Source organism: Anabrus simplex, chromosome 4 (genome assembly GCF_040414725.1).
Source record: "Anabrus simplex isolate iqAnaSimp1 chromosome 4, ASM4041472v1, whole genome shotgun sequence".
Taxonomy (NCBI): Eukaryota; Metazoa; Arthropoda; class Insecta; order Orthoptera; family Tettigoniidae; genus Anabrus; species Anabrus simplex.
Window position 1 is genome coordinate 259640165 of NC_090268.1, and position 18222 is coordinate 259658386.

An 18222-nucleotide genomic window follows, 5' to 3' on the forward strand; every position below is an offset into this window, starting at 1 on the left:
ATCAGAAGCCTCTTATGTGGCACAGTCTGATAACTGCATACGGTAATGGGAATTTAGTATTACCATTTGGAATTGCTAGGCGGGCATTAATTCCATTGTGGAGTTTTATCTCCTGTATGCAGTTATCAGACTGTGCCACATAAGAGGCTTCTGATAAGTTCACCTGCATACACCCCAGCATCAGTGGGTAGGGTCTGACACATCCCACTCTGACGAGTCTAGTGTCAGACCTAAGACGAAATGCTGGTTAATAGAGCAAACGCCTGAAAAGCCATACGTCCAATTTTTAATCTCATTTTTGATATGCTCTATTGGTGGAAAAATATCTAATTCCCTTCATGGGAATTTAGTATTACCATTTGGAATTGCTAGGCGGGCATTAATTCCATTGTGGAGTTTTATCTCCTGTATGCAGTTATCAGACTGTGCCACATAAGAGGCTTCTGATAAGTTCACCTGCATACACCCCAGCATCATTGTATCGACTAGGTGGAAAATAAATACTTAATTGTGAACATCCCACTCTGACGAGTCTAGTGTCAGACCTAAGACGAAATGCTGGTTAATAGAGCAAACGCCTGAAAAGCCATACATCCAATTTTTTATCTCATTTTTGATATGCTCTATTGGTGGAAAAATATCTAATTCCCTTCATGGGAATTTAGTATTACCAAGAAATCCTTGGACGAGAACCAAATGGCAGTTCTAGCTAGGGGTCTTAATTTCGCTGTTGCTCCCTCTAAAATTTCCACTGAGGAGTTAACCACTTCCGTTGAGGCAGCCATCCACAAACTACCTACGGACGAGGCTGAGGAGTTAAGACAGAAATGTGCGAGACTCGTAAAGTCCACTGTTGTACCCACGCCGAATTTAACAAGAGGCGAAAGGAGAGCTCTGAAGGAACTTGGAGATAATTCTGAACTGACCATTCTCTCAGCTTAAGGGTAATGCGACAGTGGTTATGGACACTGACGAATATAAGAATAAGATCTTGGCTATATTGCCAGAGCCTGTTTACAGACTGAACTCACGTGACCCCACCACTCGTGAGTCCAATGCCACCGTGAATCTCTTAAGATAATCCTCAATTCCAAAAGAGGAGGCTGAAACATCTGTCGCCGGGGGATGCAGTGCCACCTAGATTATATGGACTGCCTTAGATCTATAAAAAAATTATATTCCCCTCAGACCTATTGTTAGTGTGATAGGTTCTCCTACGCATGCTCTGGCTAAATACCTAAGCAAATTGCTGCAGCCACACATAGGACGTACGGAATCATACGTCAGGGACTCTCGGTATTTCGTCAACAAGCTGTCAACCATAACCCTTCAACCTAATGCACTTTTGGTGAGTTTCGACATGGAGTCCTTGTTCACTAAAGTGCCGATGTTCTCTCATTGAACACCTGTTCCCTGAGGACGTTACTAAGCTATTTTACCACTGCATGACATCCAGCAATTTCTTGTGTGGTGGGAATTTTTATGAACAGACGGATGGAGTGGCTATGGGAAGTGCACTTTCGCCACGTAGTGGCTAATTTCTTTATGGAGAATTTTGAGGAAGAGGCTATTGCTTCGGCGCCTGTCAAGCCTATGATATGGTGGAGGTATGTTGATGTATTTGTAGTCTGGACAGAAGGTCCTGAGAACATTTATTTCTAAACCACCTAAATCAGCAACATCCGTCAATAAAATTCACTATGGAAATGGAGTCGGACGGTTTCCTTCCTTTCTTGGATGTTCTAGTAAGAAAGAAACTGGACAGCTCCTAAGGACATAACGTCTATCGTAAGCCTACCCTTACAAATTGCTATCTTCTTGCAGATTCTCACCACCATGCAGCAAGAAACCAAGGCATTCTCATGACACTCGCCAAGAGGGCGAGGTGAATTTTTGAGCCATCACATATCCAGATGGAGATGGACATACTCAAAGTCGCGTTCAAGGGTAATGGTTACAGTGATTTGCAGATTCATAGAGACCTACATCCCAGAGAAACGACCAAGCAAAGCTCACAGAAGGAAGAAGTGAAGGGAACTGCCTACTTGCCTTACATTCACAACACCACAGATCAAATTGCCAAGGTCCTCTGCAAACACAATATAAAAACGATGTTTGGCACCGCCACTAAAATTGCTCACAACCTGAGGTAAAGCCAAGAACAAACTGTCCCCACTTTTACATCCTGGGGTATACGAAACTCCCTGTACGTGCGGTAAAGTATACATTGGCCAAACATGCCGGTCCATTGGTACCCGCACCAAAGAACATGAACGTAATACTCGTCTCAACCAACCTGACAAATCGGCAATAGCTGAGCAAGCTCTGTCGTAGGGTCATGATGTCATGTTCCAAGATGCTCGAGCTCTTACCCACACTAGACACTATAGGTCCAGGATTATATGGGAAGCTGTGGAAATACGTAGAAATCCTAACAATTTCAACAGGGACACTGGCTATCAATTAAGTAATACCTGGTTGCCAGCCATTAAGAATTTACGTAGGTAGTGCCCTTCCCTGTCCCTTCACTATTATTATTTCATCTCTGCATTTTCCAATTTTGTACGTTCCTCGTCGCCAGATGTTTCATTCCAGGCTTATGTCTATGTCTTACACCTGCCATATGTTACACAAACACGATATGTGAACCACTTAGTCTGATTATGGTGGTTCAGTCAGCTTCCGCTTCGAACACTAGAGTTGTGCCACGTCCTGGGGGCCATCTGGTGGCGAATGAACGTACCATTTCCACTTCTACTATAACGTTCCGAAATTCAAAGTGTCATTGTTTAAGAAGACTTTCTCGTGGACAGTCAAGATTTCTTCTGAGGACGCAGAGCACAGTTTTCTGCAAAACGTTAAGAATTTCATCTTATTTTCTTGACACGGCAAAAGCCCAAAAGCTTATACACTATCATGTCTATAAGTACGGGCCGTGAAAGCATTAATGGCAAAATGATCATTATGAGTTTATCATTCAGCTCTTCACTTGTCTTGCACCGAATGACAACAACACACTCTTATTTTATACATGGTATCGATTATAATTTATGTCTTGCCTTAACTTTATGATTTTCAGTGATGATCTCTAGCAAGACCAAAACTAGTCTATATAAATAAAATTGTAGGGGGTCCGCTGTCTGTGATTTCTTTTGTTTTGCCAATTTTTCAGATATTTATCTGTTTTAGGTCAACTCAAGACCGAATCGGTGGTTTTTACGTTTCGTGTCTATCTGTTTGTCTGTCTGTCTGTCTGTTCCACCACCACGTCGAAACGGCTGGTTAGATCTCAACCAAACTTCATATTTAGAGTATACTCATCCTGGGGAAGGTTTCGATATGCGTATCATTTTAAAATCTTTGAATACTCGGGGGGTTTATAGGAAAACCAGAATGGTTTTTCCACCATCACGTCGAAACGCCTGGATAGATCACAACCAAACTTCATATTTAGAGTATACTCATCCCGGGGAAGGTTTCGATACGCATGTAATTTTAAAATCTTTGAATAGACAGGGGGTTTATAGGAAAACCTGAATGGTTTTTCCACCATCACGTCGAAACGCCTGGATAGATCTCAACCAAACTTCATATTTAGAGTATACTCATCCCGGGGAAGGTTTTGATATGCATATTATTTTAAAATCTTTGAATAGAGCGGGGGTTTATAGGAAAACCTGAATGGTTTTTCCACCATCACGTCGAAACAGCTGGATAGATCTCAACCAAACTTCATATTTAGAGTATACTCATCCCGGGGAAGGTTTCGATATGCATATCATTTTAAAATCTTTGAACAGACGGGGGTTTATAGGAAAACCATATAGGAAAACCAGAATGGTTTTCCTCCATTTTCTCTTATACTATTGATTTTCTGTAAACTTCGTTTACGGTACGTGAAACGTCTCTTTATTATAAACAACTTTCGTTATGTTCATAATTTACCTTACCCTTCACATGACGGAGAAATTTACAATTTTCCGCTGGTAACATGCTCTGCATTGAGTGACCGACAGACCAACAACAAACCTACAGGTTACCATGGCAACGTCTCTGACTGCATGCCAGCAGGGAAGTAATGTATTGCCATTTTCCTCATCATGCTTTTAAATTCGTGGTTGTTCCTTGGGTAGAAGGCAAGAGAGGCATCAATCGGCCTATCTGCGGGATATTGGCGGAATATCGTTGGATGTTATAACCGCCCTCGAATAGATTAAGTAATAACACCATTAGTCATCTTCTTCTTATTTGTTTACCTAAGAATCACTGGACCTAAATTTCTCCTCTGTTACCGCTTTATTATATCCATAACTCACACTAGCATAATTTATTGAGGGGCATTTGATCTTCCAATACATTCACTTGGCATTTACATATTTGTCGTTATCCGGCTGTCCTCAGTTATAATCCATTTTCTATTACTTTCAACTTTCTTAACTGTATTATTTTCTTCCTTAATTACGCCGTATGTACGCGAGTGCTACAAACTACTGGATGTATTTCCACCAAGACTCATATTTAGAATACACCTGTCCTTGATAGGTTTTAGGGCAAATATTGTTTCTAAATCCCTGAACTGACTGGGGGTTTATACAAAACCGAAACAGTGATTTTGCCCTTCCACAAAATATACACAACCAAACTTAATGGAAATCTACCTACCTTGGTAGAAATTAATTTCTAAACCTTTTTTCTCATGTGCATCATTTAGATACGAGGATTAATAAGGGAGATATCATTAACGGATCGTTTTTCTGTACAAGTCCCATCGGACTTGACTCACGAGTGGGTGCGTGTAAAGCATATTCCTTACAACTTGAAAACTACTGAGGACATTCGAACCAAAGTTTATATTTAGCATCCACCTGTCCAAAGGTAGGTTTTAAACGTAAATAACATTTCATGTTCCGGAATGGACTGGCGGTTTATAGGGAACACAAATGGTGATTTTACTCTTCCACAATATATACAGAACAAGACCAACCTGACTGGAAATCGACTAAACGTGATGGAATTCCACCTCTAAACCTTTTTTTTCATGTGCATTTTTTCGTCAGGAGGATTAATAAGGGAGATATCATGAATGGTCACTTTTGCAGGTTAAGTCCAGCGGACATAGCCCAAAAGGTGTTTTACATGGAGCAGATTCCTTATCTATATAAATCAAATCGTAACGACTGTGTGCCTCTACACTGACTATTTTGGCAAAATTTTCGTACAGCTTTCCGTTTAAGGGGTAATAATGACCATCTCCATAATTTTTGGTTTTGTTTCCTGAAAGTCCTAATTTTTACCCGCCTTGCCCAAAATCCAGACTGCGGCATAATCTGCCAGAAGAAAAAGAAGATAATTGAAATTTGACAAAATTATACGTTTTAGCCTGTAACGAACGGAAAACATCCTAGATCATTAAATTTTTCACTTTTTATCCCCGAAGAATATCGAAATGTGCAGGCAATTTTAATGATGGTGCAGACCTTCGGAAATTCCTATCACATAACGGACTGCACAATCTCCGTTCAATTTGGATTGATCTACAACCTTGGTCTTATGACTTTTTGCCGTATCTGTATCCCTTTTACGTTTGATTTTTCTCTAAGATGTACAATATTATAGGTTAGGATCCACCTTTCAATACTCCGTAATAAGATGGTAAAAAGTAGTTACAACCTGTTTAATGGGACCGGTTTCAACACATTTTAAGTGTCATCATCAGCCAAATTGATGATGACACTTAAAATGTGTTGAAACCGGTCCCATTAAACAGGTTGTAACTACTTTTTACCATCTTATAACGGAGTATTGAAAGGTGGATCCTAACCTATAATATTGTACATCTTATTTCTCTATTCAATACGGAACAATAATGAAGTTTTTAACTTTAAATGATTTTTCTCTATTAATCTATGTTAAGTCAATTTGGAATTTTCACATGCATAATTCATACTTTCAATTACTTATATGAAATAAAGAATCATCATACTCTTCACGAAAATTGGCCCACCCAGTAGGCATATGTGAGCCAAATGCTATGTATGTAGCTGTCACATAATTATCCGAAAAGTAATGTAATGTGAGATAATCTTACAAAACCTTTACCCTGTTCCACGTTTCTAACTCAATCTGACCCAAGAATAGATGACATATCATAGGACCAGCCATTTAGGCCACTAAATCCGGCGTGTCTTATGGTATAATCCTTTGTCGATATGACGTACGTTTAGTAGCAGTTAATTTGTAAATTAAGGTCTTCAATATTGTAAACACGCATATACTTTCGTAAGTCGATCTATATATATTCACTGATGTCGAGTTTTAGCGATCGAGAAAGGGTTGGTCTGATATTGTAATCAGTACTCCCCACACTGACTTTGACTGGCAGTAGGAAAGGGTTCCTTCTCCAACTCCTGTGTAACTGTCATTAGTAAGGAAGACCTACAATTGTAATGAATACTGTAGTTCCCTTCTCGATTTGACTTGCAGAAGGCAAGTGAGCATACAGTTTTGTTTAAAACTCCCCTACCCCGATTGTGTTTGGCAGTAGGCAAGGGTGCTCGCCATTATAAAGAAATGTCCTCATCTAAAATGTGACTGGCATTAGGCATAGTGGCCTGCTATTTTGATGGAAACTCACCAACTTGGTGTGACTGGCAGTAAGCTGGCTGGCAGTAGGAAAATGGGCCTGGCATTATAATAATAACTGCACAACTCAATTTCTAGTGATAGTAGGGTAATTGCCTACCATTATAATAGAAACTCAACTGTAATCTGTCTGGAAGTAGGAAAGGGGGGCTGCCATTTTAACGAAAACTCCCCAAATCGATTCTGTCTGCGTAGTAGGCAATGGGGCCTGCAATTATAATGTAAACTTCCCAACTCGATTGTGAATGCCAGTAGGCAAGTGAGCCTGCCATTATATCACAAATCCGTAACAAACACTTTACATTGGAAACAATGTACGGGGACCTCCCTATGCTCTTTCTCGGATAACGCTAAGAGACATGCAATTTTAAAACAATCTTATTTACTGCATGTACACTATTTACTTCGATATTCGAATACAATGTAGAATACCGTAGCGAAGCACGGGTACATTCGCTAGTTTGAAATATATGTAAATTTCTTAGGTTACAATAAATGAGTATTGAATAGGTGGAAACCTTTTAGCTCTTGTTTACAGCTAAGTATTGTACGAATAAGGACAATTTAAAATAGAAATCTCCCTTTGTGTCTCTCTATCCTTGTATCCTTGACAGGGTGTGGCAACATGTACAACTGGAAAGTTCCTGCCACGTTTTGCAGTCCTGAATGAACTCTGTAGCCTCACAGAGAGACTTCTCCTCTAGCGTCTTTGGTCTACCCATCTGGTTGGTACTTGTTCCAAAAGTTGTCTTCCTTGCATTTTCCCTTCCACCATCAGCTTCTCCACTGGTCCCATTCATCTGTAGTTGTGTCCAAAGTATCTTAGCCAGTATCAGTTAAACTTTTTTTTATTAGCCTATTGTTGACCTTTAGCTCTTCAAGAAATGATGCAGTGGTATGATGTGTCTAAGATATTCTTAGGACACTGTGATACGCCCATATTTCTATTGCTTCTATCCTCTTCCTGTTAGCTGCCTTGACAGTCCATGTCACGGCAGCATTTGATACAATTGGGAAGCACTGACCAACTGCTGTTTAGTGTTCTCAGTGATTTTCCTGTCTTTCCAGATCTTATTTAACTTGGCAGTCATTGTGCAAGCCATTGAAAAATGTCACTTGATCTCATCTGACAAGGAAGTTAGGCAAGTTGCAATCGCAACTGCAAAAAAGTTTAGGTTTGCACGTAAGAGTTTTACATGTACATTACAAATATGTGCACAGTATTTGCCTTTGACAATCGCACTGCACTTCACAATCATGCGCATGTTTAGTCACCGAGTTAAAAAAAAATGGGTTGTTGGTAGCTCTTGGTAAAAGAATACGAGGATGAACATGTCCACTGAGTATAAAGTGCTGGAAACAGAGTAGCTTATCACAGTAGAAGCACTTCATGAATGCCTGCATTAAGCAGTCTTCCGAGCCACGCTGCTTTTCAACATCAAAAATATGTTTGAGCGGTATTTTGAACCTCTCTTCTCTTAAGTCATTAATTATATCCAGCTACAGTCCAGGAGTACCGAACAAAGTCACCGAAGAATGGAGAGCAGAACCAATTGTATAGAATACACATCAGCAACAAAATCGAATCCCTCAATGATTGTGTGAAATAATAGTCGTTAAGGATGCTGTGATCTTCAATCCACTTCAGCACCGCCTTGAACTGTCAGAAGAATAGCACATCAAGTGGCTCAATGTAGGGTGTGCACCCAGGAGGGATAGTCTTGACTGTCTGGTTCCCCTAGATGACGCATCGGACACTTCGTCACGTGACCTTCGGTATGGTGCGGTGTGCGTTGGCCACAGCATACACTGCAAATAACTACATCAGTTAGAGAAAAAATGTTTACTAATGTTACTGAAGTCATGATATCATTTTCCACGGTTCACAAATGAGGCCACAACTTCAATATCACAGCTTGATCAACTAAAAATACTGTCTTATGAATGTGGTAGAGTGCCGGCCTCCGGATCTCAAGATAGTGGGTTCAAACCTGGCAGAGGGAGTCAGATTTTTGACAGTCCCATTATTCAAGGACCTTTCTCATAATTATTGAGAATAGATGCTGTACAACAGACGAAATAAAATTCAAACATATCTGAGTCCTACCTCGGTTTTGAAAGTTCCTGAAGTTTCACTGACCTGGGCCCTGGCTCAGTTGTTGGTGTAGAGCACGAAGATCAGCAGTATCAGGTGGCCCAGATCTCCCACACTCTGTAATATCTCTCATCGGTGCTCCCACTTCACAGAGTCAATAGCTTTCTTGTAAGTAAGGAAGGTAAGGGTGTATTCTGCCCGAAGGCAGGTCCAAACCTCCGTAGAGGTGTGAATGAGCCGGAGTTTACGTACGGTAGGATGGCCAGTTCCTTTCTGCTCCTCCATTCCCTTATCCCCACCAACAGCACATGGCAACCCATCCAAATCTCGACCACGCCCAATGTTGCTTAACTTCGGAGATCTCATGGGATGGAAATTATTAAGTTCCCATGGAGGGAATTAGATATTTTTTCCACCAATAGAGCATGTAAAAAAACAGATCAGATGTAAGGCTTCTCAGGCGTTTGCTCTATCAACCAGCGTTTCGTCTTACGTCTGATCTGTTTCTTGACATGCCCTATTGGTGGAAAAAATATCCAATTCCCTCCATGGGAACTTAGAATTTCCATTCGGAATTGCTAGGCGGGCAATAATTCCATTGTGGAGATTTATCTCCCGTATGCAGTTATCAGACTGTGCCTCTTATAATGGGCTTCTAATAAGTTCACCTGGGATCCTTCATTGACACTGCACTCCTGGTGGTGTATTCTCAAATCACAGAGTACGTGTCAAGTCTGACGAGCCCGCACACCGTAATCCAGCACGACGTCTTATCGACGCTTAAAAAAGTGTATTGGACAGGTGGACTGAGTGGTTTTGTGGGGTTTCACCCCTGGACTTGCATATTCCTCAACTAGCGCAGTACAGCTCTTCATTCTTCTGATCCAGGCTAAAATCCCCCTCAGCCACTCCTATATACTCTTCGTTTTACTGAAGTCAAGTCTCCAGGAAGTCTAGAGTTCGTTTCTCTAAGAAGAGGTGTATCCGTACTACCAGTACACACCTATCACCAATGCTACAGTCACTACAACCACCTCTACCACCACCACCACCACTCAGCAAAGCCAATCAGCCGCCGAAGCCACAGCAGTAGCCCATCACACAGCACTGATGTCTACGTTTATGAATCATCTGAATTACCCTAGTCACCTGCTAGCACAACCTGCTCCACAGTACGACCACAACATTCAGTACAAGCGTACAGCACCTCGCACCGCACATGGAAGTGAGCCTGCTCCTCGCCGCCTCGCAATAGAAAATCCACCTCGCAGCATCTCTGCTCCCTCTCAACCAGACATCGACACCATCAAAAACTCAGTCTCTCCCAACACTATTCCCGATGCCAATTTCCTCCCTCTCCTACCAACCAAACGTCCTATCATTTCAACTCGTACGCTCCAACCCCGTCCCCAAGGGACCCATTCATTACTCCTTTCCAATCCCGTGCCAGAATTCCGCTCAGCCCAGAAAATCCTTTCTACTCTCCTTCACTTCAGTATACAGAAGGATGACATTGCTGACATCTGCTCAATGGAACAAGGAATCATCATCAAAGTGAACAGCGAAGAAGGTGCAAACAAGATCTGCAACACCATCAGCCCCGCTCAATTTGGTTCATCTGCACCATTTCAACAAGTCCCCCAGCCTGTCAGTACTTCACCATCGCCTCGCAACTAGCTATTCAGCTGCATGATCAAGGGAGTTGACGCAGCCATCACGGAAGATGCAATAGTCAAAGAAATTCAAGATGACTGTATTGTAGTACGGAAAGCCATCCGAATTAAAAACGCCACCGGACCGACCTACATGATTCGTCTCCTTTTACCATCCACCAATGATTTGGACAGATTGCTGGAATATAGTGTCTACATTTTTCGTCAACATCATCGGGTGGAACCCTCACACACTCCTCCTCCTCTAGCTATAAGATGTGGACGATTCTTACAATATAATGATCACTGCACAGCTCAATGTCGCTCCGATAGACTGAACAGTGGCCACTGCAATCAGTCCCACTCAACACCTATTTGCCCCAACAAACGAGAACTTCCTCCGCAGTACCACACCTGTGGACTTGCTCGCACAACTTATTCAAGACAGTGAAAAGCCTGCCCAACTGCCCCTCTAAACCGCCCAGATCTTATAGCTCCTATCCGCACACTAGATAAACCCATTCTTCCGTCAAACTCCATCTACCCAGCACTCACCATAGAAGACCTCATCCGGTTTTTAACACAATCCATCGCCCCTTAATATTATCCCATCTCAAAGCGGCAGCCAATCAGGCATTCAATCTTCATTTTCAGGCCATTCACACAGGATTAAACACACATTTCCACCTTCATCGTTTAGAAACCCAAGTATAATGCAGTTTGACCTACCTCCCTCACAGACTTCAACTATTCACAATGCGAGACAGTGCAACACTATCGGCAAATAGCGCCTACGAGAGTGGACATTCTCCTCAAGATTACGGAATGAGACCTGAATAATTCACCGGAGTGCAACACTACCAAAGATATTTCCAAACTCCTTATCTGTTTTTGTATCAGTGTAGAATATGTGTAGATCTGTGTTTGTATAAATTTGCACACCTCCTAATTCCATACATCAAATTACCCTCGTCCCCATACCATCACTCCTCCTTCAACCTGCCGAAACTCCTGGCCAGAGTGAAGGCATTACCTTCAGGACGGCCCGCCCCTACCCTTCAGGGAGGGGCATGAAATGAGTTCACCTGCATACACCCCAGCGTCAGTGTCAGTCTGACACATCCCACTCTGATGAGTCTAGTGTCAGACCTAAGTCGATCTCACGGGATCCGGCTACGAAATATAGGAATGTTGTGACACTGAACTCTTGAGCTTTTTCCGCAATCTGTTGAACATTCAGGAAATGCTCCTTGATGCTCTTGCTAGGTATGAAGCCATTCTGTTCTTCAGTAATTTGCAGCAGCACGATGGCTTTGAGCCTATTCATGATGTAGAGAAGAAGCTTGCCGGTGTGAAGGATCAGTGCTATCGCACAGTAAGTGGGTGCTCCCATTTTCTAATTAGGAAAGAAAAGATTTGCATCCCCCACCTGGTAATTTTCCTAAGTCTGACACCATCCTGCACAGGCCCAGTATGGCATCAACGCAAGCCTTACCCACAGATTGTAGGATTTAAGCTTTGATCCTATGTGTACCAGGAGATTTGTTGTATCACAGTGTTTGACTGCTTTCCCTAATTCTGATCTCAACATTTCCAGTTCCTTCTCTGTCAGAGGATCATAGTGCGTCGTTCGGACACATGCAGGATATCCTTTGAATAGGGCTTCACATTAGCACTTCCATACCTCTGTGACGGTCTTGGGATTGGTTTCCTTTTCCTCTTTTGAGTTGCAAATGACCTGTGTCATGACATGAAATTCCCTTGTCAAGTACTTCACTTTGTTGAAGAGTTCATAGGATTCTTGATGTTCTACATGCTGCTCTCCTTTGAAGGACATAATGTCTAAATCTCTCTCTCTCTCTCTCTCTCTCTCTCAGATGCTGTCTTGATTCCTTTATTTACTGTCCTGAGCCTTTCCTTCATCTGTCTTCATTGCCAACCCATCTGAACTTCAGACCTCTCTTCTCGTCAACAAAAGCTAGAGTGTCTTCTGCCATCCAGTGCTTCCTTTTGGCAACTGGTATTGATCTACATTTCTCTTCCACCTTCTGACCCCTAGTCAGATCTCACTGATATCACCGATATAAGAAATATCAGCTCCAAATATATTATTCTTGTACTATTAGGACTCATTTACCGGGGTTCACAAGTGAGGCCACAACTTCAATATCACAGCTTGATTAACTAAAAATACTGTCTTATGAATGTACAATTGGGATAATTATTGAACTTTAAATGTCGAGTCATACAACCTCCAAAAAAAAGATATGACAATACTGGACTTACTTGCCGTGGGATATCTTACGTTCTCTAAGTTCCCAACAATGAAATAGGGAGAAATTATTTCCTGTATATTCCACACAATATCTCATATTGATATAACAAAATTATTAATGGCAATTATGAATCTTTGTTCTCTTCTAGGTTGCATTTTCAGTTTTGTTCAGTGTCTCCATGGCTCCATCAGTAACAGGTTAAGTCAAGAGTTAATAGTGCCAGTGTGATATTTTGTGTAAGCATGCACCTCACCTCTAGCTTACTTTTCACCTACACATGTGATACTAATCTCCTATTATCACGTCATACAGAAAGAGATAGGATTTTTTTTTAATGGAACATACAACAGGATGAACATAATGATAGGTCACTGTGGGTTAGAGGGAGCAAAACAAAAGAGGAAACAAGGACAAACTTGAAAACACAAACGAACAAGGACAATACCCACATCTTTATATACTGCCATCTTCAATAAATAGGTTTTCTCCTCATGAATCCCAGTTCTTCTACATCTTTCTCTTCTCAATCCCAGAGGAACTTGTTTCTGCTTGATGTATTCACAAAGGCGCACAAAAAATGCTGTCACTTGCGTACATTAATTTATTTACAACTTCTTTTCACATTAAACACACATCAATAAACCATCATTTTGAACAACTGCCTACGTGAAGCATAAGACGGAGACTGCACCAGAGGCATGTCAACTACCAACTCAACAAAACCAATTCACATACTTCAAACACGACTTCTACACATGTCTCATCAAAACAACTCCTGTTAAACAATAACTCCATTCCACCGTCAAGACCGCCTCCTTATAGCTGTGCCTGGCCAGGCTTCTAGAAGGATATGTCACAACATATCTTCTTGTGAATTCCAGAGTGTCCAATAGCACAGTTACTATGTAAGGAAGGTTCTACATAGTTCTTGTCGTACATTCTGGATATAACGGTGTGTTGCACAATATTGTAGTGGAATATACATCATATATACAGGTAATAATAAATTATACACTATTAATTACGGATTCTTACATTAACTAAACTCATATTAATATTTATACAGCACAAGTTTCATGACATAACCTCACAAATAATATGATCGTACATACCTTACTACGACAATAATAATCATCATCATTATCATCCTTTCAGGTATTAGTCCTATAGAAGAACACTTACGGTCCATACAAAAGATTTACATTTTCACGCCATCTCTTCCTGGGGCGTCCCAGAGAACTCTTCCCACCGGGGCAGTTGTTTATGACTGCTTTGGGGATTCTGCTTCTGTTCATCCTCTTTAGGTGTTCTAGCCAATTTCTCTGGTTTTCATAGATGTATTCCAATATAGGTCTGCTTTTAAGGTCATTCAGCACATCTGTATTTCTTTTGTGTTCCCACTTAGTGACTCCTGCTGTTCGCCGCATGTATTTCATTTCAGCTGTAGTTATTCTTCTATCATCGCATTTCCTCATGGTCCATGCTTCACTTCCATAGCAAAAGTACAGGTCTTGCCAAGGTTTTGCAGATTCTTGTACGGTGTGTTTTTGAACTAATGATGTCTATAAACTTTATTGATGATTCCCAAACATCTGTTGAATTTGGAGATTTTCTCGGGTATGTCCAATTCTTCAAAGAAAGACAGTTTGTAGCCGAGGTATTTAAAATCATTTACTCTTTCCAAAATGATGTTATTTAAGCAGATCTTGCTTCTTACTGGTTCCTTGCCACAGAAAGCCATTATCTTAGTTTTCTCAGGGGGTATTTCCATTGAATACTTTTCTGAGACTAGGTTTAAGTTATACACTGAATGCTGTAAATCATCTTCTGAGGTGGCGACCAACACAAGTCATCTGCAAATAATATCGTGTCGAGCTGTAGATTTCTGTTAATACGGATGGAACTATGTCTTGTTTCTCTAAATTCTCGTATGAGAGCATTCATATAGATTATGAACAGGAGAGAGGAAAGACTGCAACCCTGTCTTACTCCTGTGTTTATTGTTTTCCACTCTGATAATTTATCGTTGACCTTTATGGAAATCACGTTATGTTTGTAAAGGTCACTTATGTTCTGTACCATCTGTTGTGGGGTGTGGTCAGATATTAAACTATTATGTAAAATATTTCAGTTTACTTTGTCAAAAGATTTTTTGAAGCCCACAAAGGCAATATGTGTTTCTACATTAAATTCCCTGTGTTTTCCTAGAAGAATTTTCATTGTGAAATAACCATCGCAGCAAGATCTTCCCTTTCTGAAGCCGAATCGTTCCTCTCCCAGAATGTTCTCATAGTGTTTGTACAGTTTATTTTTAAAGATGTTGGCGTATATTTTATAACCAGAATTTAATAAGCATATGCCTCTGTAGTTTTCACAATCATTTTTGTCACCTTTCTTGAAAATGGGTATAACTATTCTATTCCAGTTTTCAGGTGGGTTTTCTCCTTTTCAAATTCTATTTGGGAACTGGGTGAATCTTTCTTGGAAAGATTCACATGAATATTTGAATAACTCTATATTTAAGCCATCTCCCCCAGGTGTTTTATTGCACTTTAGTGTTTTCAGGACTGCAACGAGTTCTGCCATTGTAATGCGTTAAATGTGAGGATTGTCTGAGTGGAGTGTCTGAATAGGTGAGACATTCTGTGACCATACACTTTGAAAGTGATTTGACCAAGTGTTGCAGGAGATTGTGTTGATTCTGAATGCGTCTTCAGTTTCCCTATTTACATTTTTCAAAATTTTGTAAGTCTGTGGTTGAGGTCTGGTTATGTCATTTTCTAAATGGGGTACAAATTCTTCCCAGTTCCTCCTATGGTATTTGCGCACTTCTCTCTTTGCAATTGCTCTCTTTCTGTGGTAATCTATTTTATCCTCATCTTTCTTAGTACATAAGTACTTCCTGTAGGCCTTCTGTTTGTCTTTGATTATTCCTTTGATGTTTTCATCCCATATATCTGAGTCCTCTGTTCCTCTGCCATTTTGTTTTGGTGCCAAGGCTTTCTTTGGCTGCTTATTTTAAGATGGTTGTTAGGTGTTTCCATTCCTCTTCCAAATTTTCTACTGTTGGAGTTGATTGCGATAACTTAGCTAGGATCATGAAGAAGTTGTACTTTGTAAAGAGAGGCTCTATTTTTATTTTTTGGTTTCTTCATCGAGCAGTGCCATCAAGGTTTTATTCTAATGGGACAAATTAATAGGTAGTGGTCTGTTTCTAATTTTGGGCCTCGAATAACTCTTGTATCTAAAACCAAATCTGCTAGTTTGATATTGCAAATAGGATAATCTAGTACTGATTTTGTGCCTCTTGCCTCCCATGCGTATTTATGGCTGTTTCTATGATTGAAAAAACCATTCATTACCTTCAACTGACTGTAAGTGGAGAAGTCTATTAATCTAATCCTGTTGTTGTTACAGACTTGTCCACCAAATGTATAGTTTAGTACCTTTTAGAAGTAGTTTCGCTTTTATGAGACAAGGGAGGTGATGTAAGGGCTAATACGTATGCATTGCTTATATAGGACTAACTGTGGAGGCCTACCTCAGAATCTTGGAGTTGAGCTACTGTTTGGAACAAGTTGTCGGTTGTACATTATTCTAGTTGTTCCCCTTTATGAGCTATACCTCGTACATTCCATGTGGCAAACTCCAGGATGTTTTCTTTCTTCCACGCATTAGCCTTATTCATGCTGTAATTCTTCTGTTCAATCTTCAGTGTGGAAGGATTCCAAGGACGCTCCGACTCATCCTTATTGCAAATATTGGGACTCCCCAGAACCTTAGGTCCCGATGCATTGCATAACACAATGGTGGATTTCTCTTCCGGGCTACCACCTGGGTTTCTTTAAGCGGTTTTTCCATTTAGCAATTGTATCTTTGATAGACTTAAAAGCAAGGAAATGTCCCCCCAACTAGTTGCTGGCAGGAAGGAGGTAAGTTCAGTGGTGGGTCTGTCACCTTTCAGCTTCTGAACCAGCTACATGTTACTGCATTTCCTCAATACTGAGATGGAATGGTTATACTGCCATGACTCAGTTGTCAATGATACTAATAAATGAATGTAAACTCTTCATGGCCAGACCTCACAAGAAATAATAATAATAATAATAATAATAATAATAATAATAATAATAATAATAATAATAATAATAATCTAGAAAACATTTCAAAAAAGAAGAATCCTCTCATTCCAAGAGCTCCAACACCTGCGCTGTTCGAGGCGGTCGGGCATTATCTATATAAATGAAGTCAGGGCAGAATGCACCCCTGAAAAGACGCACATGGTGAAGGAGTACACTGTCACAATAACACTGACTTGTGAGTGTACCCCATGCAAAGGTTTGGAGGTCGGTATGCCCATGCAACATTATGGCTCCCCACACCGTAACACTTGGACCATCAAAATGATCATGCCTGACAATGTTCCTGGGTGCAATACGCGTTTCCACCTCTCGCCAGATGAGGTTATGTCTAGAAACACTACTTACACTGAATCTGCTTTCATATGAGAAGAGCACGTGACCCCACTCCTCGTCGGTCCAGAACTGATGCTCTTGGCACCATTGTAAACGGTGCCGCCGATATGTGGGTGTCAGCAAAACACAATATAATGGTCATCGGGCAAACAGACCACCCCCATGCAGTCACCGTGCCACTATGCAGCATGAGATTGGGTGCCTTGCAGTCCTGTTACATGTGGTTGCAATTGCACCCACTGTTTGATGTCTCTTCTTACCTGTTGCACAATGTTGTGGTCATCTGCTGCTGTAGTTGACGGTGACTGACCCACTCCTCTACTTTGGGTAGCAATGCCTATGGTTTGGAATGCTCTCTGTGCAAGTGAAACAATGCTGTGAGCAATACTAAAATTGTCACACTTCGTCCTTCATCCAGTTTCCCAATGATTCTTTCCCAATGTTGCATGGGCGTACCAACCTCCAAACATTGTCTCCGGGCCATATTGTAATGAATAACACCACCAAAGTGCACCGTAACAGCTCGCCGATTGACTCACACTGTCTTGCCCCGTTCCTTCAACTGAATAATTTTGTGGGGCCAGACCCATTTGGTGCTATAGTCGTGCTGACCTCATGTCAGGTTTCCATGCACGTGTGGGAGACCTCTGGCAACATATTACTATACTTTCATTAATTTCCACTGAATAGCTGATATGTTATGTTGCTTTATCTAAAGTTTTGCACATCAGTGTATATTCTCTCTTTGGTTGCCATTTGGAAGCAAACTTCCTTACCTATTGTTGAGTGATCACATTCCAGCTGTACTACAAGAATGAGTATGATAATTACAAAAACATCTAACCAACATAAAATTTGAATAATTTATGCCTGAAGGTAACTGATAGAACTTACTCGACTAGATATAAGATTTTCATGTAAGAACATCCGGAATTTCCTAAGGAAGATCCGCCGGGAGGATGCCTGAGTTGGTGTTCCATCTGAATTATCCATTAGAACTTTAAGCAGCTCAACTTGCAAATCTTCAACTTCTGAAAAATGCATATCGTGAATGACAACTACATTATATCACATTAACCAAG

At 40.9% G+C, this 18222-nt stretch overlaps 1 protein-coding gene across 3 annotated transcripts in view; it reads right to left on the reverse strand.

The window, feature by feature from the left end:
- The window catches only part of LOC136871866 (E3 ubiquitin-protein ligase RNF123), a 320579-nt gene that overhangs the window by 183570 nt on the left and 118787 nt on the right, over nt 1-18222 (reverse strand). For all 3 annotated transcript variants that reach the window (XM_067145510.2, XM_067145511.2, XM_067145509.2), the window contains exon 10: nt 18035-18171. In XM_067145510.2, coding sequence (XP_067001611.2) covers nt 18035-18171 — 137 coding nt within the window. The remainder of the gene's footprint in view (nt 1-18034; nt 18172-18222) is intronic.